This window comes from Thunnus maccoyii, chromosome 19, assembly GCF_910596095.1.
Source record: "Thunnus maccoyii chromosome 19, fThuMac1.1, whole genome shotgun sequence".
NCBI lineage: Eukaryota > Metazoa > Chordata > Actinopteri > Scombriformes > Scombridae > Thunnus > Thunnus maccoyii.
Genome location: NC_056551.1, coordinates 15,271,179 through 15,299,162, shown reverse-complemented (window position 1 = coordinate 15,299,162; position 27,984 = coordinate 15,271,179). Strand labels below are relative to the sequence as shown.

Below are 27,984 nucleotides of genomic sequence, written 5' to 3'. Positions count from 1 at the left end.
TTGAGCCCATATAAAATGTTTTGAAGTCATTTATTTATTTTTACCATATAGATTTTTCAAAAATATTTACTAGGTACATTTTCATTGAACAAATGTGGACGTTACTGCATGGAAATAAACAATGCAACTGTCCCCAACAATGTGTTTGAGCTGCTTCCTTGTACACAGGGTCCTTGTGAAATCACTTTTTATTGTTTATTGAAACAACCTATGTACATTGTGTTCATGCATGTGAATAATTTTACAAAGTGAGAGATACAGTACTTTCACCTACGGGTATACTTGGCTACAAAGTATTAGGGACCATATTGACAGTGGCATCAGATTATCATCAAACAACAGATGAAGTTTAGAGTATGTTATCCAGTATTTTCCTTTCTTCTCCAGATGTCTGTGCTTTACAGAAGTCCTTTAGGGGGAATAAGGAGGAGGCAGCGGCCCTGAGGAGATCTTTTCATAGGCTGGAGGAGCATTAGGAACCTGGTGAAGAGTGGGACAAACATCCAGATATAAACAGCTGAAAATGTGCAAAAATTCCCACACACTGACTTCCATCACGATTATACAACTGAAAATGAATGTTGTCATACATTTTAACACATTCATCGTCATATCTGGAAACTTGAAGCACTTGACTAGAATTGAAATTAAAGCTCCGTGGGTTTAAACAATCTTGGTCTCTGTAACAGTGAGGTGAACAATGGGTCTAGCATGGTTGAAAGGCTCTTTTCTTTGAACCCTGGTAATTGCTGCATTAGGAAAGGATGGGCATTTTTAAAGGACATTGTGCTTTTGCAACTTCATGTCATATGAGAGGCTGTTGATCTGATCCCATTTCCCTCACTTTTCCCGCACTCACAGACGCATACCTCCCTTGGGAATGAAACATTTTTAATACCTTCCCTTGGTCTGGTGACATCATAATCTCTCCTTCAGGAATCTATTGCATCAGCTTCACGTGCTCGACACTGTGTTCAGAGCCCTGAGGCTTTGTACTAAACAAATATCCTCTGTCATGGACTTTGGGTTGTACAGACTATGAGTCTGCCCACGAGTTTGTTGACTGGTGATGTATTGAAATGATATATATATGTATATATATATATATATATATATATATATATATATATATATATATATATATACAAGTAAAAAAGAATTACATCACATCTGTCTAATTTGCTATCTCTTTCCTGACATTAAAACAATTTGACTCAGGGACAGGGAGGGTATGGAAAATCAGTAAAGTCAGTCATCAGGTAACTGCTTGTCCCTCACCACTGGTCGGAAGCTGCCGAAGTCAGTGAGAGCCATCTTGTTATCTGCTGAGGGTCCAGCCTCTGAGTACTGGCCTCCTGTGTAACCTGGTGACCCAGACCTGGGGCTCTGCAGGGGAGACAAAGATGAGCAAGGAATTTTGCAGAAACATTCAATACCTGCTTTTATTAGTCAGATTGCTAAACTTTCGCTTCATTAAAGGAAGGACGGTCTCACCCTGATTATTCTGTAGCCGCTCCTTTTCTTGAAATACCAGCAGCCCAGGAGGAGAAGAGCTGCCAGGATGACCATCAGCAGAGCTATGCCCACCGCCCTGTGGTGCACAGCACAATTCACTTAAACTAACAATCACTGAGCAATACACTTAATTCAATCATAAATTCAGGATGCATGACCATATTTCACTACTTTTCAGAATGAATGTGTTGGAACGTATCATATTGTACTGAAAAAAATATGAGGGTCAGCTATAGAGTGATAGTGATTGTAGAATTAATATAGTTACACATAGAGAAACACATTAGTTTATGACTTTATGTCTTATGTAGACATATCAGTTATGGTATTCACCACAGTATAGCATTATATAGATTCATGACTTATGTCAGAATACACAAAGCTTTATATACTTTGCTGAATTTAAAATAAAATAGATACACATACTCCTCAACTCTGACATATCCCCTCCTGCTGCTGGCAAAATAGATGTTGAAGTCTCCACGAGGCATCCCGTCTGTACGATTACACCTCATCAAACTGAAAATCAACGGTAAATCACTTGAAAATGAAAATGCAACAAGTATTTAAAACTATTTGACAAGCCCACATTTTCTTTCAGTGGATCAAATAATATCCCACAGCCCACTAGAATTACTAATTAATTCTAGTACTGAACACTAAAGGCTCTAAATAGACCTTTGTCAAGAACAACACTCAAAATTATTCATACAGCAACCAAATGCAGGCCCATTGTCAATTTAGACACACTTAACCACCATGAAGCTGAAAACAGTTGTTGCTCTTCATAATTAGTAGTTTCTTTTAGTATCGTGTATCTGGCTACTTCACCTACCACATAATAACCTTAACCCCAACGTTTTATCCAAACCATGTTTTATGAGTGTCGTACAATAATTGCTGGGTAGAAATTTGATAATTCAAATAAAGTTCAACTTGTCCTGTTTGTTCAAATGAAATCGTATTCTTTTGTTTTATGAATCACTGCCCTCACGCTTGTCCTTTTGTTTTTTCATCCAATCTTATTTGCTATAGAGGTAAACTAAGGATTTACCTCTCTCGCCCGGTGCTATAGTGGCACTAATGAGTAATATGTCAATTATAACTGGCTGACTAATGCTTGAAAAATATGTGAGTACATGTACATTTTTGATAGCAAATAGGCAAATGAATACATATATATAAATTTTTTTTTTGCCAAACCAGTCGGAATAGTATCAAGCAAATGTAGTCCGAATCCTGATTGGTGACAGTATCACCCGTTGCTATAGCAACATGCTAGGAAACCTTGTGCAACATAATCTATTTTTCCAGTTTGATGAGGTAATAAAAGGCAATTTGGAGTTCAGCTGACAATGAAAACTTGGCTAACTCTTTGAAAAAAACAAAATAGTCTTCAGTATCCCTATAATAAGGCAACTCTGCTGGGAAAAAAGACAAAGAGACCTATCATCTTACCAAATTGGATAATTAGATTGCAGACAGTTCCTCTGGTTAGGATGGCTTCTCAAAAAGTGCGGGTCCTCGGAGCTCTGTGTTATTTCACTGCCCAAATATCTTTCTTCAGTGTGCCGGAGAGCAGAGAGGGGCATAAAACCCTCATGACCGTCACGGGTTAGAGGCTCATGGTTAAACCCATTGAAGCAGACTAATTACCGTGAAACCCCGCGGTCCTGAACGCAACATTATTATCCACTCGTGAAACTACAGCCAGGAGTCAGCTGCTGGCTTTTGAAGTGTGTGTGTGTGTGTGTGTGTGTGTGTGTGTGTGTGTGTGTGTGTGTGTGTGTGTGTGTGTGTGTGTGTGTGTGGGATTGTTAGTCACAAACGTCCTGTACCAAGAGCCACAGTACACGCATATGCCTATTCACACCTTCAAACCCAAGAATAATAAAAATTGGGGGGAAAATAATCTATGCCTCAAGTGCATTATGGCCTATCTGTATCATAAAATAAAGAAGAAATATCATTAGGTTATATAAACTCATATTCAAGTATTGCAGTGCATAGTCAAAGAACACCAATGTCTGAGTTGCTCCCTCCAGAAAAAGTGTCCAAAATTATGAATTTTGGGGTTGAAAAAATATTTTAAACTTATGACATCAAAGATATCAACAACAAAAAGCAAATTAATTTAAAAACATGACAACACAAAATAATAAATAAATAATTAGATGGCTCTGAGTGGGAAGGACTGCTGAAATGTGTTATCTTTATAATCTTTCACTCAGAGGCAAATTAAGTCACGCTCAAAAAATAAATATTAAAAGAATGATTATATGCTTGTTATGATCCTGATCATTTCCTGTAGTATGTATCTTACCAATCCTCCAGTATGGGTATTATGTGTAATATGTGTAACAACAAGAAAACCAGTGTCAACACATTTGGAAATAAAGCTTTTTTATTATATTTTTGTTGTTAATATGCTGCAGTGTAAACATACTTTATAAAGCTAAGTTGAAAATGATATGAAATCTGAGGTCTGCCATCAGCCTAAATAAACAGAACCACACAGTTTCTTTGATGATATTATCAACCAATAATAAACGTCAGAGTGTTACATTGACTCATTCTCAATTATATACAATAGCTGACAAAATCAAATATCACTATATATTTTTGACCAAATACTTTGATATGGATCTTGCAACAATATTGTAGTGATGACTATTGGTGCTTTCACAACATATTTACACAATGAGACTTTTGATAAAATAATCATCAGTAATGTGGATATAATGACTAAGTTGGTAAAGACAAATAATAGAACAGCTAGAACAGTCTGGTAAATTCAGAAAATTACATCATTTTACTTTAAAACCAGGAAAAGACAACACTTAAGTCACACTAGGAGGCTAGAAGACAAGAAAGGGGGCAAGAGACAGCAAAAGTTTGCTTTTGTCTGCAAAAACGTTTTATGTTTCTCCACAAGAGGGAGACTAAAACCTACTTATAAAATTGAGTGTCTCTCAAGCTGACGTTTATTGAATTCACTTTAATGCAGATGAAGTTTTTTAGATACTTTATGAATGTTTTAATACACGAATGCACACTCAAGCTCAGTGATTCTCCTCCGATGACTTCGGAGCATGTGAGAGGACAAAAGAGGATAGAGACTTCGCAGGTAATCTTTCTGTTTTGTTGGAAGTGGGACGTTTTAGTGGGGAGGCAGCTGATTGGCTAATTGTACATGTGTTTGTTGTGATGTCAAGCCTACATCATTCCTCATTTAAACAGACAAGACAGATTTTTAAAAAGTGAATGACACCTGATTAGGAGAAAAAAATCATATAACTCAACACTTTGTGATGGAAATGACTAGATTCACCTTAGTTAGCTAGTGCAGAACAACGAGGGAAAGGCTGGACTTTTAGTTTTGCTAGTTAGAGCTCCAAAACCAGATGTAAACATCACAGACCTACATGCCACGTATCTCTTTTGTCATTTACTGAATTTAATTATTTCCGTATATAAATCTTATCTACGAAAAACTGTAGGAAAACCACCTACAAAACCAGCACCGCGATCCCATACAAAGATCCCCGAGGTCCTCGCCGGGTTGTGGGGGTGCAGACGGGACTCAGTCGGTTACCTATTAGGGTCACAATCGTTTGATAGGCTATGATTTGACTCCTCACCGGTTGAGGGAGTTATTCCTTTTAACGATTCTTCCGGTCGGCATTTTGAAAGAGAGACAGAGAGGGGATTGGACCGTGGACCCTCCTTTTTTCCTCTTTTCTCCGGTTCTCTCGAAAATTAATTAGTACCCGCAACCTCAAACGTTTAACGTTGTCTGGGGATAATCGTATGAAAAGGCCGGTTTGAGGGGATGCTCCCCCCCTCTCTCCCTCCCAGCAGAGATGCTCGCCGTGGGAAAGATGAAAACCCCCCAGTCCCCCTGACGGGGATTACTGCCGTTGTGCTAGCTGTTTACTCGGAGGAGCTGTTTGAACCGTGGGACGGAGAGGGAGCTAGAGACTCTTCTCCTGCTCCAGCTGCCATCCTACCCCTCCCCCTCCTCCTCCTCCTCCTCGTCCTCCTCCTCCTCCTCCACCAGAACCACTTCTTTCTCATCACATCCTGAGGTAAATAAGCCAGCAGATTCAACAATAACAACCGCTTTTCAGACAAATTAGTTTACCTCCCGAGTCTCTCCGCGTTGTCAGGCACACAGGCAGCCGTTGGTGAACGTTAACAGTCAGTGGGAGGGGGGAGTGGATAATTCTTGATTTGTGATGGGGTCTTTGCTTTGTACCCCTGCCTCCCTGGCGTCGGGTCGGGGTTACGCTTCCTTAGGCAAGTCCGAGGTCCACTTTGTGAGCTAGAGGTGCGTCGACGGAGGCCACAGCAAGTGTGAGGTGAAAATCTAAACCCATACACGACCCGAATGCTAAAAAGGAGCGTCTCAGAGTGAGCAACAAACGGCTAACTGGCTTTGATGCACTCCCGGTGATGCTAGCTTCGGCAACTTCCAGTTAACCTAGCGTTATACCTAGCCAGCTAGCATGGCTACATTTCCAGTTGTTGCTAGCCGGCTAATCCCGAGTTGATTGTAGTCACTTTCACAGACGTCTTTATGTTGCTCGTCTTCTTAGCAAGTGCCTACAACGCCAAAAATAATAATAACTGAGTTATAATACAGTCAGCATCTAGTGTCAAGATGAGCTAACGATAATGTCGCTGTTGTGTGTTTTGCAGAGCCCCGGAAACCTTAACTGACACTCTAACAAAAGAAAGAATTTCAGTTATAACCATGTTTGTTTGAATTGCCTTTGTTTTTTGTTTAGTTAGCTTCAGCTGCGAAAACGAAAATAAAACCACAGACAAGCTAACGTTAGAGGTTAAGAGATGTATAGACATAAACACACAGAGAGACATAATTATAGTAACGTTTTATCATTACTGTTAGAGGATTAATGTCAGCAGTTAGCGTTAGATTTGTCGCTACCCGGGTCTAATTGCAATGCACGACACACTGTATTCGCATGAGAGCTAGAATATCTGATTTTTGTATGTTTTAGCAGCCATCGCATGTTCGACTTCAGCAGGTTGAAATATCACATCTATAAAAAATGCACACACTGTAGGTGTATATTTATACAGGACAAAAAGGGCCAAAAATGGGAACATAATGGTTTGAGCATCAGGATCTGCTGGTTAACAGAAGCTGCATGAATCAATAACACCCAAAGACATGCCCAAGCAAAGCAGCCTTGCTATAAGGCCTTCATAAACTGTCTGCCTCAGAAGTGCAGTTATGTTGGCACTGTAATAATGCACACTCATGAGCTGACACAGTTTTAAATCCCCAATCCAGAAGAAGTACACTGTAGATATATGGAAAATATTTGACCATCCCTCAATATGAATAATTGTAAGAACAGTGTTGCTTGTAATGGCATCCAACCTTGTTAACAGTGCTGTAATAGTGTTTGTTGCCACTTTTTTTTGTCTCTGCAGAATTTTGGACATGTGAGGAATAGGAAGAGATTGGTGATTTTGAGCAGCCTGTGCATTGCCACGACCTCTTGACCTCATCTTCAGCATGAATGGTGATATGCCTCATGTTCCCATCACTACTCTTGCTGGAATTGCTAGCCTGACAGACTGTAAGTGCAACATCATCTCTCCAATGTTGTTCACACAGCCTAAACACTAACATTCAAACCAAGATGTGGCAAGTCCAAGGAATACTTGACTGCTAAGCAGGCCGAATTTGATTGGCTTTGTAGTTGTACCAGGGGCTACATACTGGTAATTGTGATGCTTCTTACTACTAGTGATTTCAGGGCAGACAGGGTTGAAGCAGCTAATGTTTCGAAAAGATGGGAAGTTGTAGGCCTAAATTTCTGTGTAATTATACACTTTGTGAATATATGATTTACTGCAGGACAATTGCACTGGATAGCATTAGAATGTAAAAGTGTATCTAATAAAGGGGTAACTTCATGTACAAAGATTGGTGGACCTTTCGTCACTCTGATATCACTATAATTTTCAGGCCTTTTGATAAAAGGATAGACAGCATGTTAATTATACTGTTACAGCATATTCTTTATCATGTATAACTTTGGCATGTATTCTGAGGCCCACAAAATGTTTCTTCTGGTCTGAAATATTGTGGACACCAAAACAGGATGTATTCTGAGTTTGAATCCATTTTTTTTGAAAATGTTCATTTTTTAATCTGCACCGTCACAAAGAAATTCACATCCTTACATTTTTCAAAACAGTTTAATGTTATTATTCTTTACAATCTTGCTTCCTCTGATTTCCCTACCAAGATAAATTGTCTTTCCATCATTCCTTTAGTGTTGAACCAGCTGCCCTTGCCTTCTCCTCTCCCTGCCACCACTGCTAAGAGTCTGCTCTACAATGGAAGGATCTCTGAAGAGGTCAGCAACCTGCTGGTGTGTCGGGACGAGAATCTGGTGACTCAGCTGGCACATAGCCTTAACCAGGTCTCCACTGAACACATGTAAGTACCACTCACCAGTCTTTCACAGCCTGCTCCACTACCTATTGAAGAGAGGAAAGTTTGCCAGTAGCTACTGCAGACGGTTTTTTAAAGGCGTGTTAACTCTTATATGAGTTTTAATTGGGAAATAAGTAATTGTTACGTCAATGTGGTTGTTAGTAGTGTTATTGGAAATGCATTATGCATTGCTGTTTCACTGTAATAACATCACTGTTTACTTAAAAGTGAAGTTGGGCATTGCTGTTTCAATTTAAATAATCACCATTGAATCTAGGATAGATAGATAGGTCAACCCATGCTCGGATTTGTCAGAATCATGAAGGGCTAGTCTAAGCTGCACTTAAAATGCCAACTGAGATTGGAAGGAAGTAGACTGCAGTGCCAGTGGGTAGCTATTGCCTGCAATATAACTGAGGACTATTCTTTTGTTTTCTCTCTAGAGAGTTGAAGGACAACTTGGGGAATGATGAACCCGAGGGTGATATGCCAATGCTTCTTCAAACCTTGCTGTCCAGACACCCCCAAATCTTCAGGGACAAAAGTATGACAACCCAGTACAAGGTTTGGGGTGGTAAGGAGGAGACATTGAGTCGTCTGCAGTTGAGCTCAGTGCATGCTCTCTCTGTGACTATATGCTTGGTTGCCACTGTTACTAATTATTCACCTGAGCATTTCCTGGGTCAAATGCACTTATTTTGCCTAGTTTCACTACACTAGTGGTTCCCAAACTGAGGGCTGGAAAGTAAAGTTGAACAGACCTGTGAAACACAGGTGTACCCAGTAACATTATCATTGCTGCATTGTTTTGCAATCATTATTGGAAATGAACCATCATTTATGTTATTAGTTTCACTTGTAATTTCCCTGATATGACAGCAGTTGTGTTGTTTACTCTTTGGCATGACTCAGAGGTTTGTAAGGACTGTTAGGTGACTATTTCAAAGTTTCTTATGCGCAGTAGGGCTAGTTAATTGGTCAGTATTGGAAGTTATTTTGTTTTGTTACAAGAGATAAAGAGCAATGCACTAAATACAGATAAGTGTGTTGTCACTCTGCACAAATTTAGCCTAGCTTAGCTTAAAGATAGAGGACCAGCAGAAGCGGTTAGCCTAGCTTTGCATTAAGTGAAAAAATGCACCTTCCAGCGTCAGTGTGAATTTTGGAGTAGCGAGTGTCACAGAAAAATATTTTAACATGGTCTCTATGACATGAAATCCAAACATGTATTTTAAAAGCTTAGCTGCATTTGTTTTGTCATCAACAAGGATATCACTAATTGCCATAAACAACTGTATAGTTATCTTTTTAACCTTAGTTCAGGAAATCCCTCTAGTTTTATGAGCAGCTGCAATAGCTTGCAATTACAGGTAATAAGCACATACAGTATGCATACACACTTGCATACTGAATCATTATTTGTGCCAAAGAGAAAAAAGGGGAACAAAAAGCTTTGCTCACAGCGTGTACTCTAGTTAGGGGTGCTGGCAGTTGCAAGATGAGCATGTAGTCAGAAAAAAGAAACCACAAGTGTTTGTGATAATGACCACACACTCAGATCAAGAATCTTTTATTAACACTGATGCATGAGTCTCATGAAGGCTTATCATTATTTGTGCTGTTTTGGCCAGCAGTCGGAACATAGTGTTTCTGACCCAGTGAAATGCTTCTCCAAAGATCTGCTCAGTGCATACTTGTCGTCAGACAGTGTGTACATAAACCTGCACCCTGTTAAACCCTCACCATTTTCCTGCAGCTCTAACCTCCTCCTTCATCGCTCTGACTTCCTAATAGCTTTTGTGGTGATACGTTTTACTGTCAGAATGATTTATAAGTATACAAGATTAAAGTTGAAATACAGTAACAGCGGTTTGAGTGTTGTTGTGAAGGACATCACAGTATAATATGATTATGAGATTATTGATACCATTATCATACTAATTATTGCATATCATACTACTGCATGTCCAATTATAGTGGTGTGTAGTGGTGGTGTTGTGTTGGACAGCATTATATTGAAATGCGTTTCTGATGTTTCGTCCACCCCCATTTGCAGTTTACAGTACGCACCTTTCAATATAATGCAATCCAATACAACAACACCACTAACAAAGGTCTAAAAATGACCATGTAACTGAATCAACACATCTCTAACACAATGTTAAATATGGATAAAAGGAAGTAAGGATTTATTTGATTGTAATAGATTATACAGGTATACCAAGTAAACTGGTAAACATATTTTGTATCGTAATAAATTAATATGCAATATAATTACTTGGAACCAGCTTAAAGTAGTACCCATTGTTGTCATTGAGTAGATGATGTTTGAGACACTGGAGATGTTATTCTATTTCACTTTTGAGTATTTTGTTTAACCTGAGCTACCTTTTTCAAGTGTAGCTGATAACAGATTTGAAATTCTATATCACTGAGTTTCCGTTTTTGGTGCTGCAGAGTTGTGTATGTTCAGCTCTTTGTTTGTATGAATGCAAACTTTTCTATCCATTTTTAATTTCCTAGGTGTAAGGCAGCAGCCGATGATGCAACAGTATAAGATCTCTCAGAATCAGGTGCATGGGAGTCCAGCATCAAACTATCAGCAAACCACTGTCCCTCAAAGCCCCTCTGGGTAAGGCTGTGCCAGTATGCTGTCAGATGCTAGAGAAGTACTTTCTGTACTGTACTTTTGATTACAACTATGTCTTCCTCCTTTACAGATGCTTTACATCCCCGCAGTCTGGGTCAGGAAATCGGTTCGTACCGCAGCAGAACAGCCCTATACCTAGTCCCTATACTCCTCAGAGTCCTGCTGACTATATGCAGTACAGTCCACCCAGTTACTCTCAACACCAGCAGACTCAGCAAGGTGAGTACAAAGTTAAATCAGAAGAAATGTATCGATAGCTGCCTGCCACACCTCTGCTAGGAATCACAGCAAATAGCAAACTTTGATACAAGGACTATCACAGAATAGTCAAATCTTCATTTTGTGTGCATTTCTTTCTGTTGCTGGCTTTAAACAAGTCTGTTATTGCTGTGTGCTTTTCCATCTTGATTAATATATTATGTGACCATTCTGTCTAAAACAAGAAGCCTCCAACTCTCCTCCTTGTTCCCTCAGAACAGTTGTTGTCATTGTCGCAAACAGTTTGACTGAGGATTTTATTTTGCTTTCCATTTTAGTTGCTGGTGGTCTCAGAAATATCCATGACAACAAGGTCTCTGGACAGCTATCAAGTAACCCCCCCAATCATAACACAAGACCAGACTCCGATGAAGACTACATGAACATGGCTCACAGACTGGGAAATGAGGTAATTTAGAGGGAATAAAAAGGATATCATCAACTGGACCTCAGCCCACGCCGACTGTTAAAAGTGATGATAAACGTCTTGTGTTCAACAGGAGAATGATCCCTCCACGAGGGCCGCCTCGTTTCCAGTTAAATCACCACAGTCGGTGTGTTCCCCTGCTGGGAGCGAAGAGACTGCAAAATGTATGCTGCCTTAGCAACAAGTCATCAAATCATTTTAATTTTGTGGAATCAAAAATAAGATTTTACAATTCATTATTTGCCAAGACTCTCTGGTGTCCAATTTAACTTAAATTTTATATTTATATTTTTTGTTTCCACAGGGTCAAGACCTCCTCTTATCATGCAGTCACATCCCCCCGATGTGCCACTGGGTGCAGCACCTGACCTGCTCCTCTCCTCTTCTGACCATAAAAAGAAGCATAGAGAAAGGAGCAAAGAGGAACATGAGCAGATGGACAAAAACACCTTGTATGACATTGTTAGCTCTCCACTGAAAGACTCTGCCAGGCTTACTTTAAAACTGGCCCGAGTGAGGACTTCAGACGCAGATGAATCTGGAGAGCCTTCTCCTAGTGCAGATCTAGACCATGAAACTGATTTGATGAATAATAATAATAATCAGTTGTCGAGGACTGCCCAGGACTTGTCACACAAGTTAGGTTCCGAGGAGCAGGCAAACTGTCAGCAAGTTCCTGTTCAGCCAAATATCAAGGAGACTGGAGTCGTCAGTGGGGTTGTGTTTGATGATGCTGAGATAGACGCACTTGCAGACTTTGAGAGAATAGAACGCGAGTCAGTCAGTGAGAGAGAGCGATGGTCTAAAGAAGTCCAGGATAAAGGTGAATTTCTGGGTGCCTGCCTTTGCCCTGTGCCTTCTTACATTTTTTTTCATGATCTATGTTTGTTCCTGTTTGTATTAAGGCTAAGCTACAGTATTTTTTTTTTGCAGATAAGCCACTGAAGAAACGGAAGCAAGACTCATATCCTCAGGAACCTGGAGTTGAGGCTAACGACGGACCTGCTGTTCACGGGGGCAACACTGGCAGCAAGTTGACACCCAAGAAGACGAACGCTGCAAGTAACGGTGCCAGTCGGCCTGCTTTGATGGTCAGTATTGATCTGCAGCAAGCTGGCAGAGTGAAAGGACAGCCTGTGGTGGTCTTGGAAGCACGGCAGCTGTGCGAGGACCACCTGCGGCGCCTAAAGTCAAAGACAGATGGAAAGGTGGATAAAATTGTCGAGAACAGACCTAGCATTGTCAAACAGCATGCCGACAACTCCAGGAAGTCTGGTCCAGACGTCCAACCAGAAACCCCTAAAGAGAAACAGGAAAGCTGGCTTGAATCTAAGCACCGATCGAGTAGCAAGGTGCACTCAGATGGCAGACGACCAGACAAACCACGGCAGAAACACGACAGACATTCAGACACGCGGCACAAAGAGGAAAAGAACCACAACAGTCACAGAACCCATGTCAGCCAACCTGAAACTCCCAAAACCATGAACAAGGCAGAGCGCATCTCCAGACAGGGAGAAGACAAAGGCAGGGATAGAGATAGGGAAAAGGACAGAGATCGAGATAGGGATAAGGACAGGGATAGAGATAGGGTTAAGGACAGAGATAAAGAAAAGGATATGGATAAGGACAGAGATAAAGAAAAGGATATGGATAAAGACAGAGATAAAGAAAAGGATATGGATAAGGACAGAGAAAGGGACATGGACAAAGTTAGACATAAAGATAGGAATAAGGACAGAGATAAGGATAGGGATAAGGAGAAAGATAGAGATAAAGAGAGGAATAAGGACAGAGAGAAGGATAGGGATAAGGAGAAAGATAGAGATAAAGAGAGGAATAAGGACAGAGATAAGGATAGGGATATGGACAAAGATAAAGATAAAGAGAGGAATAAAGACAGAGATAGGGATAGGGATAAGGACAAAGATAGAGATAAGGAGAGGAATAAGAACAGAGATAGAGACAGAGAGAGAGTCAGAGACAGGGAAAGGAAACACAAGATCCTGTCAAGGGAAAACTGCAACAGACACCAACACTCTCCTGACCGGCATACTAAACCTGAAAGCCCTAGAGTGAAACAAGACGGAAGCAGAAAATCCACTGACCTCAATGGTCGACAGAGGACAGACAGTTCCGGCCTTCAAACCCCCCAAAAAAAGGAAGAGAGGAAAAGTGGGGACGACCGCGTTATCTGCCAAACCGGGTATAAAAAGCAGCCCTTTGAGACTAAACCTATCGAGTTCCCCGCATACCTGCTGGGCGGAAAGTCAGGAAGTCTGAAGAACTTTGTGATTCCTAAATTTAAACGAGATGGGAAAGACAAAGATCCCCAATGTCCAAACAAATTGGTGGAGCAATGGAGCGAACCCCGGGTCAGGCTGCAGAGAGTGTCACTGGTAGAGAACCTAAGCAAAGGAGCTAAGCCTGTCGTTGTGCTTAAGAAACTAAGTATTGATGAGGTAAAAAAGATCATTAAGGAAAGCAGGAATGCACACAGCTTCAAGTCCAGGAACTGGTCTTCTTTTGACAGATCAGGGAAAGGTATGATTTACTTATGATTTACTTCATTTCATTCATGCTCATGAAATATGTACACAGAATTGTGGAGGATGTAAATGTGTGATATGACTTTGCTGAGTTTGTTTATTTACTTAAAACAGCTGTCTCTAGAATAGTTACCATCACAGTCATTAAATGATCTTCTTTTGAAGTTTAGATTTTTCTATGCTGAAAGCTCACTCACCTCTTGTGCCTACAGAGACAAACAAGCGCAGGCACAGCATGGTCAGTAAGAGACCCAAGTACACTGAGTCGGACTCAAATGAAGAGGATGAAGACGACTCCGACAAAGAGTGTGAGTGTATATATACACACCAGAGTAGTATAATTATACTCAAAAACACAAGAAAAAGTGTTTGAAATATTTTATGTATTTAATCACTTAAAGCTCAGCAAAAACTTTAAAAAATAATTTCTTAACGTCGCTCTTTTTGTTTCAGACGCAAGGAAAAGGCACAAGAAAGATCACGACAAGACATGGAAACAGGAAGTAAGGAGAGGTTCTGGAGAGCACCGTCGAAGCGGAGGTTTTCATAACGCTCGCCATCACCGCCATAAGAGCTCAGACGATTCAGACGGAAGTTCTCCACCACCAAGCCTAAGTGATGGTGAGTGTTTTTTTGCATAGGCACGGGCAGACAAGAAAAAATGTTTTGGTTAGGTTAAATGTCTCTGTGAAGCAAAGTGATTTTCTCTCCCTTTCACCTTTACAAAATGGACAACAAAAGCATATTAGGAGTCTCGTTTCTGACGGCTGCCGTTCAAATTATTGTTATTTGAAACTCATGATCAGTCAGACCAATTCCCAGGATAATTAAAGTACTACACCAAGTCTTTCTCTATCAAATATTCAGTGCTTGAACGGTTGCTGTCAAAAGATTTGACAAATGTGTTTTTGTTTTATTCAGTTGCCAGAAAATTGAAGAAAAAGGAAAAACAGAAAAACCGAAAGACATACGACTCCAAGCTGACACTAGAGGGTATTGGTTTACCACTTTGAATTCTATCATAATATTAATTGATTTTGTTATAACATAAGAACTCTATATTTTTATTAATCAATCTGTTTACATTTATTTAACAGAAAAGTTGGACTCTTCCACATTTAAGAGATTCACAGCCAGTGTGGACAACATTCTTGAGAGCCTTGAGGATGTGGACTTCACTGCCACAGGTAAACGTGAAACGTGGTGCAGTTTCCAAAGCTCAATGTGTCAAAGTGATAAGTTTAAAAATATCAACATCATAACTTTGTGCCCTCACGCAGATGATGATGAGATACCTGAAGAACTCTTGCTTGGAAAACACCAGTTGAGTGAGCTAGGCAACGACTCTGCTAAGATTAAAGCTATGGGCATCTTTAACAAAGTAAGAGAGTCACATGGTTACACTCATGTTCACAGTTGATATTTATCTGTTATTGCGAAAGTAACCAATAATCTGTTTGATCCACAGTTTCCATCTGATAAACTGGTGAAAATTGTGAATATCTTGGAGAAGAACATTCAAGATAGTGTCAAACTCTCCACATTAATGAATCATGTAAGTTGTTAGCCTGCTTTTATTATTTTACCTAATTTACCCAGTTTTTGAGAAGAGCTTTTCAGCAAGTTGTGTCATTTGTTTGATTTTTTTTTTTTCTTTTACTAATTGCTTTTGGAATATGTAGGGTAATGATTCCTTGGATGAGGAGCGGTTGTGGCGTGACCTGATCATGGAGCGGGTGACAAAGTCTGCTGATGCTTGTCTGACTGCACTCAACATCATGACATCCCCATGCATGCCCAAGGCTGTTTACATTGAGGATGTGATTGAGAGGGTGCTGCAGTACACCAAGTTTCATCTGCAAAACTCTTTGTACCCTCAGTATGACCCGGTCTACAGAGTGGATCCCCATGGAGGTCAGCACAGTTTTATTCTGTTCTTCTAAGTTGTAGACTAATATTGCTTTCCAGAAGCAGTTTTTAATTGACAATTGACAAGCTTTTTAGTCTTTAGGCTTTTTTATGCATGTTAGATTTTTAAAAATTGATTGTGCCTTACATTTATGTGTACTAATTATAGCTGAAGGCGTGGGAACAGAGTTCTTATAAGTTTGTTGAGCAATCAAACTTGAAAGAAATTTCAGCACGTTCAGGGACTGACTAATAACAAAAATGTATGAACCAATCACAATGTTTGTTTACAATAACTTCCGGGTAGAAAACCCCTGTGTACATACAATTTAACGGGGCAGAGCAAAAATATATGTCAGTTCAAGCAAGGAAAAAAGTAAACAAAAAAGCGAATGTAAATAAGTATAAGCAGTAAGTAGTAAAAGTAATTAAAAGTGAGCATAAATAAGTATAAATGAGTAAAGCAATGGTAAGGCGGCTTCCTACTATGACAAAGGCAGCTATCAGTTTGTCCGAGCAGCAGTGAGATGTTGCTATTGGGTAGATTTGGTTCATCAAAGACGCTAGCAAAGCAACACAGTACATAAAATAAGCACAGCAGAAACATCAGATAGGTCGGACCACTGTGTTTTACTATATATCTTTAAACGCTACAGTTACGGCTGGAAATTACAACAGAAATGAACAAGTTTGTCGATTTCATGTCTCTGCAATTCAAATCAACTGCCAGTTGTCTACCCAGAAGTGACTGTTGTTAGTGCAATGTCACAGTGGTTTGATATACTGCACCTTAAATTCTTGAAGACACGTTCATCATCTAAAGTTGGGGAAGAAAAGTTGACCATAGAATATTTTTGTAGTCGCATGTCTACAGAGTATCTGACACATTTAAACACTATTCTATCAAATGAAGTGTTTAAAAATGAAGTGGTTTACTTACGTTTCATCCTATCTTTTACTTTCTCCTTCTCTTACTCTCCAAGGTGGCCTGCATAACTCAAAGGCCAAGAGAGCGAAATGTTCTACCCATAAGCAGAAGGTGGTTGTCATGCTCTACAACAAAGTGTGTGACATTGTCAGCAACATCTCAGAGCTCCTTGAGATCCAGCTGCTAACTGACACCACAATTCTTCAGGTGAGATTCTGAATTTGGGTTGATGTCGTCAAAATGCATGACTTCATTTCATCGTTGACTTTAAAACTGTAGCATATCTGACTGCTTTTGTTGCCCACGTTTAGGTGTCCACCCTTGGTATTACACCGTTTTTTGTGGAGAATGTCAGTGAACTGCAGTTGTGTGCCATAACACTTGTGACGGCGGTAAGTCAATTTTAGTATTGTTTTAGAAGTAAACTATGCTATTGCTTCAGATTGTTGTTGTTTTTTATGACACACTCCTGCACAACATCTCTATTGTTATATTTTGATTTAGCGCTCTGCATTTTACTTTTCCTCAGGTGTTCTCTCGTTACGAGAAGCACAGGCAGCTCATTCTTGAAGAGATCTTCACCTCCCTGGCTAGACTACCTACTAGCAAACGCAGCCTCAGGAACTTTCGGTAACTACATCTCAAGTGAATATTAAGTTCTCAATCCACGCAAAAATGTATCTTTCTTCTTGTTCCACCAGTTTGATGTTCGAGCTTCACTGTGCAGAATGATGTATGTGCAGACATTAGGAGGCTGTTTTCACGTTCATCTGCTGAAAGTGAAAAGTTTCTCTGTGCTCATTTTAAATCTGAGTTGAAGGCGTGTACCTGCAAGTATGATTTGTGACATCACAACTAGTTTGGAGCCAATCGTGGTCCAGTATGCAGCTTACACAAAGTGTGATGTGGAAACTTGAAGCCTCCAGTGCACAAACACTGAGAATGGACTTTACAGAGAAGTAGGAGACATCTTCTTAAGACATCTTAAAACATGTCTGGAGGGGATCTTTAAAGTTGGCATAAATGAAAGCAATTATTATTGACGACCTTTGCATTGCTTAGTTAACTATGTCTCATACTCCCCATCCACCAGGCTAAACAGCAGTGATACAGATGGAGAGCCTTTGTATATTCAGATGGTCACAGCCCTGGTTCTTCAGCTCATCCAGTGTGTGGTACACTTCCCCTCTGAGAGGGATGTAGATGATGAACGTAGTAAGAAGGTAGGGACCAGGGATTTAACTAATATTTAAACTATATTTATCAGACTAATGTTTTGATTCAGAAATTGTTTTACATATTGGGTGCTGTTTTTTTTAAGGTGGATAAAGATGTCTTCATCACAAATTCTTATGAAACGGCCATGAGGACAGCTCAGAACTTCCTATCAGTGTTTCTCAAGAAGTAAGTCATTTTTCCCACTCTCACTTCACAGCATGTATGTCAAGTGTCATCCTGGCCACAGTACCAGCTTATACTGCAGAATAGGCTGTCATATTAACTGGTTCAATGTTCAAAAATACATTACTCTAAAAGATTGTATTGACTATTACTCTGTATGTGTCAGGTGTGGCAGTAAGCAGGGAGAAGAGGACTACAGGCCTCTGTTTGAGAACTTTGTTCACGACCTGCTGTCTACAGTCAACAAGCCTGAGTGGCCTGCAGCTGAACTGCTGCTCAGTTTATTGGGCCGGCTGTTGGTGAGCAGAATCATTCAGTCCAAATCTGTCATCAGTTATTTTCTCGTGAAACAGATACAGCTACTTATGGTTTTGGTGCAACGTCCCCCCTCCTTATCCTGTGCTCCAGGTGCACCAGTTCAGTAACAAGCAGACAGAAATGGCACTCAGGGTGGCGTCACTGGACTACCTCGGCACCGTCGCATCTCGCCTTCGTAAAGAGGCTGTCACTAGCAACATGGACCAAAAGGCTATTGACCGCATCCTCCAAGAGGTAGACATGATAATTATAGTATTATTTAAACACCCTTTAAATTAACAGCGCTGTCGAACTGCTTTTGAGATGCTCCTTGCTTATTGATCTCCTTACAGAGTCCAGGCAATGATGAGATCCAGCAACTCCAGAAGGCCTTGCTAGACTACCTAGACGAGAACATCGAGACAGACTCATCTTTAGTGGTGAGTGTTCCATTTTCATACACCACAATGAAAATTGCATGATACATACAGTAGTTCTGTATAATGTACCTCAAAATGTTCATTGTTCATTAAGTATTCATGTATTTGTTTCATCCAGTTTGCCAGGAAGTTTTACATCGCCCAGTGGTACAGGGACACAACAACTGAGGCAGAGAAGGCGGTGAAGTCTCAAAATGATAAAGATGATGATTGGAAAGGTCATTCCACGGATGTTGACTCGACTGGGGAGATTATGTTGAGGGCAGAAGCACGAAAGAAATTCCTCCGCAAGATCATCAAGACTTCACGATCGCATTTCAGTTCTCTGACGTAAATACTGCAACTCTCTGCATCACTGCACTAATTTGCTATGCTGTTTGACCTGTTGACCTATCCTAACTGTCTTCTTGATTTTCTTTCAGGTCAAACTCTAACACAGTAGACTATGAGGACTCCTGTCTGATTGTCAGATATCTGGCCTCTATGAGGCCATTTGCACAGAGCTTTGATATTTATTTATCACAGGTAAGAGGAATCATTTCACATAAAAAAGAGGGAGATTATATTATATTGCCTGTCAGTAACTTTTTTTCCTCTCTCTTTCTTTCCGTTTTTGTATAGATTCTGAGAGTTCTTGGTGAGAGTGCTATTGCAGTCAGAACTAAAGCCATGAAGTGTCTGTCTGAGGTAGTGGCGGTGGATCCAAGTATTCTGGCACGGGTAAATTACGCAGAATTTCTTCCATTTTACGTGCGTAACTACAGTGACTACAACATGTGTTGAGCTCTCATCACTGCCAAAATGCGGGTGACCTACACTCAGCGCTGACCCTTTGTAGACCCTGATGGTTGACTGAAGCTGCTGCTGCTCAGATAATGATTATTTTCAATACTGATTAATCTGCTGATTATTTGGTTTATAGAATATCAGAAGATAGTGAAAAATGCCTGTTACAGTTTCCTAAAGCCAACAGACAATAATGTTGTGATGTAATCAGGCAATTGTGCTAGTTCACTGCAGTCACACAGGCAGCCATAATGTTAAATAAAGTGCTTGACTGATGTCCAATCTTTGTTTTTCAGTTGGATATGCAGCGTGGGGTTCATTGTCGCCTCATGGACAACTCCACCAGTGTGCGAGAGGCTGCTGTGGAGCTCCTTGGCCGTTTTGTACTAAGTCGACCTCAGCTCATTGAGCAGTACTATGACATGCTCATTGAAAGGATATTGGTAATTTCTTAAGCTTTCCCTCTTCACCTTGTTTGACACCTGATTGTGAGGTTGTGAGGTAACATACACAGGATCTGCTCTGGTGATAAAAATTTAAACTGATTCAGTCACATCATGTGCCCTCTAAGGGGTTTGTGGAAATGAATAAGCCACATCTATCATAAAGCAGGCTCGAGCTTAACTTTGCCCTTTACTTTTTTAAACTCTGACCTAAAAGTTCATTTGAAGTGCACAAGTTCAGCTGAGGTTAAATCCTCTTTTCCCCACCCTGCCACCTAAAGATCAAATGAAGAACTGCAACCATTTGGCAGTTGAACATGCATTTCAAAATGCTCATAACAGTGCAGCAATTTGAGAAAAAAATTAATTTATCACTTTTATAACTTAACAAATTGATATTTTGCTATTAGATTAAGTTAAATTTAGCATAATTCTCAAAATAACTAAAAGAGGCACTTTATTTTAAGTCATTATTGAACTGTCCTTGTACCCATTTTGTCTTTACACAGGACACAGGTATTAGCGTGAGGAAGAGAGTCATTAAGATCCTGAGGGATATTTGCCTGGAGCAGCCAGACTTCCACAAGATCACTGAGATGTGTGTCAAGATGATCCGAAGGGTCAATGATGAGGAGGGGATCAAGGTTTGTGTTTGTTTTTATGCAAAAGCCTCCTACAAGTGGCAGATTCTAGCTTTTAATATATTTTTAATATACCTAAACATCTTTGACCCTGCAGAAACTGGTGAATGAGACATTCCAGAAACTCTGGTTCACCCCCACACCCAGTCATGACAAAGATGCCATGACCAGAAAGATCCTGAACATCACAGATGTGGTGCGTACTATCCGGATGTGTGAAAATACATGAATGCGCCAGTAACATGTTGATGTTTGACATAATCTGACTTGTCTCATGTTTTGATTTCATCCCAGGTGTTGGCATGTAAAGATTCAGGCTATGACTGGTTTGAGCAGCTTCTCCAAAATGTAAGCTGTTCAACTTGTATGAATATTTTTATATCTCAACAGCAGCTGTTGTGTTAATATTTTGTTTCGCACTTTATCTGATTGCCGTATGTCCTGTAACTGTTTAGCTACTGAAGTCAGAAGAGAACGCTTCGTACAAACCTGCCAAGAAAGCTTGCGTTCAGTTGGTGGACAATCTAGTGGAACACATACTGAAATATGAGGAGTCTCTTGCAGGTAAATGCATTTTGCGAAATAAACATACACGTTTGATTGCTAACAAAGATATTTATCTTGTGTTAAACATTAACGTGCTGTGACCAATTTGAACGTTTTCTGTGTTTGCATTTCAGACTGTGAGGACAAAGGACTCAGCTCAGGTCGTCTGGTAGCATGTGTCACCACTCTGTACCTGTTCAGCAAGATCAGACCACAGTTAATGGTCAAACATGCCATGACTATGCAGCCCTACTTGACCACCAAGTGCAATGTAAGGGCCATGTCATCTTGTTGAGTATTAGTATATCATTTTTAATTTCCCTGAAAGTAGGAGGAAAGACAGTAATGAACACCTACTTTTATGTTGTGCTATGGGCTCATCTAGTGGCAGGTGAATGAAAACACAAGTGTTCAATAGAGTTGTTCACTAAGTTATTTTACAACTCTTCGGTATTATCATTTCAGACTCAAAATGACTTCATGGTGATATGTAACGTGGCCAAGATCCTGGAGCTGGTCGTGCCTCTGATGGAGCAACCAAGTGAGACTTTCCTCACCACCATAGAAGAAGACCTGATGAAGCTCATCATCAAATACGGCATGACTGTCAGTCTCAATTACAGCTTATAGCTTTCAAAGATAGTTCTCCAAAATCATGCACAACACAGATGTGAAACTACTTTTCTGAGCACACGGTATTATAATATGTGTATCATAATATTTGTTGTGTTTGCTTCTCAGGTTGTACAACACTGTGTAAGCTGTCTTGGTGCTGTTGTGAACAAGGTCACACATAACTACAAGTTTGTTTGGGCTTGTTTCAATCGTTACTATGGTAAGGCCATGTACTTTTCTTAGTCTAATCAGAAATGTCATATAACTTGAAATGGAAAAGGCTTGAAAATTCATCTAAAATCAATATTAATAGTACATAGGGCTTGTAATTGTGAGCCTTTCCATTCACCTCAAATGAATGGTTACATGTAAAGCTCATACTCATCTCTTTTCAAATCAAGATAAATTAGAGCATTGAACACACACCAAATGTTTTTTTACTGTCCAGGTTCTTTGATTAAGTTCATTGTATGAGCTAGAAGAATAAAAGCAGCAATTGTGTGTATGATTTTGTAGGAGCTCTGGCAAAACTCAAGACCCAGCACCAAGAGGACCCCAACAGCTCCACTCTGGTAACTAACAAACCTACTCTCCTGCGCTCACTGTTCACCGTTGGGGCTCTGTGTCGACACTTTGATTTTGACCAAGAGGAGTTCAAAGGCGCCAACAAGGTAGACATCAGCACTCAGCGCTTAAATGTTGTACGCAAAACTGCTGTGGAACCTGTTTTGATGACTCTGTTTCTGTCTCTTAGATTGTCATCAAGGACAAAGTGTTGGAGCTTCTGCTATACTTCACCACTCATGAAGATGAGGAGGTCCTGATCAAGGCCATCATAGGTCTAGGTATATTGCACCTCATCTCAGTTTAACATAAGATGTAATCACTGTATATTGTCATGTGTTGTTCACAGCTCCGATCTTTTTATTTGCCTGTTTCTTCTTCAGTAATGACATCTGCATTTAAATTATTTCCATTGTCTCAAGGCTTCCAGTTCATCATGCACCCAGAGCTCATGTTTGTGCAGGATGTGAAGGTTCTGTATAACAATACCCTATCAGATGAAAACAGTTTGGTCAGTCTGAAGATCCAGGTGCTAAAAAACCTGCAGACATACCTGCAGGAAGAGGACTCTCGAATGCAGGAGGCTGACCGTGAATGTGAGTTTAACAAATCCATCTCTGCCTGTGATTATCACTCTGTGTTCTATAGTTAATGCACGTTCATGTAGAACATCTGCAGCCTGATCAGGAGGATGTTTTTGTTCATTCAGGGAAGAACCAAGCCAAGCAAGAGGATCTGAAGGAAATGGGGGACATCTCGTCAGGCATGAGCAGCTCCATAATGCAGATTTACCTGAAGCAGGTGCTGGAGTCCTTCTTCCACACGCAGTCCACTGTTCGGCACTTTGCACTGAATGTCATTATACTGACTCTCAGCCAGGGCCTCATCCATCCTGTACAGGTAAGTTCACAGTCTTTCTGGCATTCCAAACTAAAATACATAGTACCTCTTATAAGCAAGACCTGTTTAAGATTTTCTTTTATCACACGACACTGTTATCTTGAATGCATCACAAGATTTTTGTGTTTTTTTAGTGTGTGCCCTACTTGATTGCCATGGGAACAGACCCTGAGCCAACCATGAAGAACAAGGCCGATCAACAGCTGGTGGAGATTGACAAGAAATATTCTGGCTTCATCCATGTGAGTAATTGATGATGAGCAGAAGAGAGAGAATTTTAATTAATGACATACTCTGCTCATCTATTAACATATTGTAGTTCAAAACGAAGGCTTCACCAAAATAATCACAAACATTATCATTCTATCTACACGCTGAGTCGTATCTCTCTGTGAATTGACAGATGAAAGCCGTCGCAGGGTTGAAGATGTCTCATCAGGTACAACAGGCCATAGTTGGCTCCAAAAACGCAGTAATCCGAGGTGTTCGGCACGAAGACACAGACTCGGCCCTCTGTTCTCATCTTTACACCATGGTCCGTGGGAACCGACAACACAGACGGGCTTTTCTCATTTCCCTGCTCAACCTATTCGATGACAGCTCTGTAAGTTCACTTCTGTCCGTCAAATGTGTAGGTTTGTGTATCTTGAACTATGAACCCACCCATTTACTCGTTTTCAACTTTGCTTCTCAAAGTGGGTCCGAAGATAAATTTGTTTATCCGGCAGCATGGCATGAAGAAGTTGGGTGTCTTTGAGCTCATTGAGCTGATGCGACTTTGTCAGTGGCAGAAGGGACAGCAATAGACACAGAATACATGACAATTTTGGTCATACAAATCATCATTTGGCCCAATTCATGTGTGAATCAGTGAGTGAATTGATCAGTGCTCAGAAAGCAGACAATATTCTTGTGTCGTAAAGGCTGGTCATGAACAGTTAATTTAAACAATGGATGTTTTATATAATTTGTCCTTTGCAGAAAACAGAGGTGAACATGCTGCTGTTCATAGCAGACAACTTGGCCTGCTTCCCTTTCCAGACCCAGGAGGAACCTCTTTTCATCATGCACCATATAGATATTACCCTGTCTGTCTCTGGTAGCAACCTGCTCCAGTCTTTCAAGGAGGTGAGAAGCTTTGTTTTAATTTGTATGACTTTTTACTCATAATTTGTTTTGTTTATCATGAGATGAATATCCAAGCTTGCGTAATATATCCACTGTATTTTTGGTCTGTATTTGAGTGATTTTGTCCTCTGCGTAGTCTTTACTGAAAGAGCCTGTTGAGCGTCAAAAGAAGACGAAGCCGAAAAAAAAGAAGAAGAAGAAGAAGAAGAAGAAGAAGCAGAAGCCTCAGAGGAGGAAATACAGCTCTGAGGATGATGAGGATGAGGAGGAGAGCAGTAGCGAGTCCAGCAGCAGCAGTAGCAGCAGCAGCAGTAGCAGCAGCAGCAGCAGCAGCAGCGATGAGGATGACGAGGTGGTCCGCAGGCGAAAAAAAACTGACTCTGACTCCGAAATGGAAGATGAGGATGCAATTATGGACCGTCTCCCTGGAAACCCAAACCCTCTGCTGGACTTTGCCAGTGCTTCACAAGGCATCTTGCTTCTGCTTGTGCTCAAACAACATCTGAAGAATCTATACGGCTTCTCAGACAGGTAGGCCACATCAAAAATACCGGTTGACATATGTTTTATTAACTCTTTCTTAGCTGTGCAGTTGTTTACATGACCTAAACTTAACTGAACTTTTTGTTGGCATTACAGCAAAATCCAGAAGTACTCGCCAACAGAGTCTGCCAAAGTGTACGACAAGGCAGTGAACAGGAAATCTAAGGTGCACTTCAACCCTCGACAGACGCTGGATTTCCTGAAGGGTGATCTAGCCAACAGAGATCTCAGCTACGAGATCAAGAGGAATATTGTGAAACAGTATTTAGATGTAAGCATTTCTCAGCATTTCCTCATTCAGAATGTTTTGAGGGTTTTTTTCCAGTCTCACACAAGGTGTTTGGGGTTTGAAGGTTTTTATAGACCATACGATGCCAGTTACTGTATTTTTTGTCATTCAATGTCAAGTATTGACTGACTTAACGCCTTCTTTTATCATAGTTCAAGGTACTGATGGAGCACTTGGATCGTGATGAAGAGGACGAGGAGGGCGAAGCAAGTGCCAATGCCAGAAACAAAGCCATTTCTTCGCTGCTGAGGGGCCCAAAACCCCAGAACCACAACCACAATAATCATGCTGCTCCAGTGGAGTCAGATGATGAGGACAGTGAGGATGAAGATCCTCCTGCGGTAAGAATATATTTAAGGAGTTTAAATATGGGGTGGTGATTACTCATAGGATTTTCGCGTCACCTTTCACGTAATCACACTACTTCTGCATAGAAACTGTTCATATTCGGCATTAGTGAGGTCATTCGGATATCACATTTAAGATACACAACAGAAGACACTCATTGCTTTGAAAAAATGTGGAGAAGAAGAAAGTCACAAGGGGGAAACTGGCATATCAACAGTCCATCATAAGAAGAAAAAGATAACATGAATAGAATATTGTTATATGTACAAAATTGTGACCTGCATCAGCACATACTGTCCAAACAATGAGCAATTCATATGGGTTGACCATATAAAATAAAAATATTTTCCTCATTGTTGCACTGAGATTAACTCCGCTGGTGTTCCCACTGCGGCTACTGTTCCCTCATTAACCCAACATGAAAGGAAATGTGATGCTTCCTGTGGGAAAAAGGTTTCATATTGGAGACTCTAACATGCCACTGATTTTTATCCACAGCGGAAACCAAGGAAAGGCGGGGATTCCGCAGAGGATTCAGGTCACATGAATGAGAAGGTGGAGGCCATGGATGTCATTGCCATCTGCCGTCCCAAATACAAAGACAGACCACAGATTGCCAGGGTCATCCAGAAGACCAAAAGTGGCTACAGTATACACTGGATGTCTGGAACTTACTCTGGGCCCTGGGCTGAAGCAAAGAAACGGGATGGTCGCAAAAAGGTGCCTTGGGTTGACACGATCAAGGAGTCAGACATTATTTACAAGAAAATCTCCTTGACAAGTGGACACAAGCTTACAAATAAAGTGGCACAGACGTTACGGGCGCTATACGCCGCCAAGGAGGGGACTAAGAGTTAATCAACTGACAGACAGAAACCCTTCACAGCCAAACCAATGTGGATCCAGTATGTTACAAACAGAGAGAAGACAAAACCTCTTTATATTTAAGGACGCGATAGAGGAAAAGTACCGTGAACACTGATCTGTTCGAAACATGGGCATGTTTAAGTTAAACACAAGAAAAACACAAGAAGGAAATGTTTGGGAAAACATTGTGTGGGAGTTCCTTCGCTGTTGTGCAGCAACTCGGTTGTTTGATTTTTACTCCCACTGTATCATAGTTTAACTAAACACATGTTTATATCTGAACATAATTCTGTAAAAAAAAAAGAATAAAGTGAATGTTGGAAATTAGTGTATTGATGATGTTCTTAATAAAGTGTTTTTGGAGTTTAAACTAGCACCAGATGGATTTATTCACTTAACCTGAGCTCCAACAACTTTTAACTGTTTTTTTTTTTTTCTTTTCTTGTTTTAAACATTTTATTGTTTTCCCACACTGTAATGGAGTATCTTTGAAATGATTTACTTATGTTAAAAGCAGTGCAGTATCTATGCCTATATGCAGGGGAAGATATATTGTTTTTAATATAGAATTTGATGTTATACAGTAGAACACAGAGCAAGAAGAAAGTGACCCTCAGCACTTCTGGTGGAACAAATACTGCAATAAATTTTTCTTACGTCTTTGTTACTTGTTTGCGCTTGTTTTGTTTGCTTTTTTCATCACAATGCATAATGCATCATTTTTTAAGTCATCGGGCTCTGTCTTTTTTTGCCTGTACTGTGAGGTTCTCACGTGTGTGTGTGTGTGTTTGTGGAGCAAATCATAGAAGGCTTTTTCCAGCAGTGATTAAATTCAAGTCATTCATTTTCAGGGGCTCTTTGCCTCCTTGAGAAGGATGAAAACAGGTCTATTTGTGCCTCTGAATATTATCTCCTTAAGTGGTTGATTATGACTGAGGATGTGAACGGCAGCAGCTGGCAGGTAACTTAAGGAAATCTCTCAGACTTTGCCCTTTGCGCAATTTCTCTGTTCACATAAAGACTTTATGCATTCTGACAGGAAATGTTCATCCTAAGTGTACACTGTTGCAGGCACCACATGTACTGGACTGACCTTTTCTGTGTAAATGAATAATGTGATGCAATCAAGCCGATCAGGACTCCTTTTAACAGGAATGCTCATCTCTGCTAGTATGATCCTGTGTGTTTTTTCTGTCTCAGATCTATATGAGCATTACCAAAACCTGAAACCAGCTTATGTGTATTTCTGGTAACCTGGGGTCTCATTACAGAAACTTCCTTACTCTGAAATCCGTTCAGTTTAGGATGACATTTAGGATTTTCGGTATTACAGAAACATGTTTACTAACTGCATTTAGGAAAAAACCCTATCTTGGGATAGAAATTTAGCTATGACGGAACCATCCTAACTGAAGAATTTCCCAAGTTAGGATGGTATAGACCCTGTCCTAAATTAAAAAATA

The 27,984-nt window shown here is 40.3% G+C and overlaps 2 protein-coding genes across 5 annotated transcripts; one reads left to right on the top strand and one right to left on the bottom strand.

Annotated features, from left to right (window-relative positions):
- Positions 1-41: 41 nt before the first annotated feature.
- On the bottom strand, positions 42-5,732 carry mlana (melan-A). Of its 3 annotated transcripts, none has more exons than XM_042394253.1 (5): positions 5,660-5,732; positions 1,942-2,034; positions 1,495-1,591; positions 1,279-1,386; positions 42-480 (listed from the first exon to the last, which is right to left on the bottom strand). In XM_042394253.1, exons 2-5 carry the CDS (start codon positions 2,028-2,030, stop codon positions 412-414), a joined length of 363 nt encoding a protein of 120 aa, XP_042250187.1. In that variant the 5' UTR covers positions 2,031-2,034; positions 5,660-5,732; the 3' UTR covers positions 42-411. The 3 variants fall into 3 exon arrangements, with proteins under 3 accessions (XP_042250187.1, XP_042250186.1, XP_042250188.1); XM_042394252.1 differs by lacking the exon at positions 5,660-5,732 and adding an exon at positions 2,974-3,290; XM_042394254.1 differs by lacking the exon at positions 5,660-5,732 and adding an exon at positions 2,570-2,958.
- On the top strand, positions 4,309-26,891 carry LOC121885103 (nipped-B-like protein B). 2 transcript variants are annotated; one of them, XM_042394249.1, is made up of 47 exons: positions 4,309-5,603; positions 6,979-7,127; positions 7,831-7,996; positions 8,437-8,537; positions 10,517-10,625; positions 10,714-10,862; positions 11,180-11,310; positions 11,402-11,492; positions 11,633-12,151; positions 12,262-13,872; positions 14,090-14,185; positions 14,331-14,498; positions 14,799-14,870; positions 14,975-15,064; positions 15,158-15,258; positions 15,346-15,432; positions 15,560-15,791; positions 16,769-16,920; positions 17,025-17,105; positions 17,243-17,343; positions 17,807-17,936; positions 18,035-18,117; positions 18,281-18,413; positions 18,523-18,666; positions 18,765-18,851; positions 18,970-19,181; positions 19,274-19,376; positions 19,473-19,571; positions 19,934-20,080; positions 20,590-20,724; positions 20,819-20,917; positions 21,016-21,069; positions 21,177-21,285; positions 21,402-21,538; positions 21,733-21,873; positions 22,009-22,102; positions 22,399-22,553; positions 22,637-22,727; positions 22,869-23,042; positions 23,156-23,346; positions 23,481-23,588; positions 23,750-23,950; positions 24,328-24,474; positions 24,611-25,005; positions 25,114-25,288; positions 25,459-25,647; positions 26,153-26,891. In XM_042394249.1, exons 2-47 carry the CDS (start codon positions 7,064-7,066, stop codon positions 26,510-26,512), a joined length of 8,214 nt encoding a protein of 2,737 aa, XP_042250183.1. In that variant the 5' UTR covers positions 4,309-5,603; positions 6,979-7,063; the 3' UTR covers positions 26,513-26,891. The 2 variants fall into 2 exon arrangements, with proteins under 2 accessions (XP_042250183.1, XP_042250182.1); XM_042394248.1 differs by lacking the exon at positions 4,309-5,603 and adding an exon at positions 5,765-5,876.
- The last annotated feature ends 1,093 nt before the right edge of the window (positions 26,892-27,984 follow it).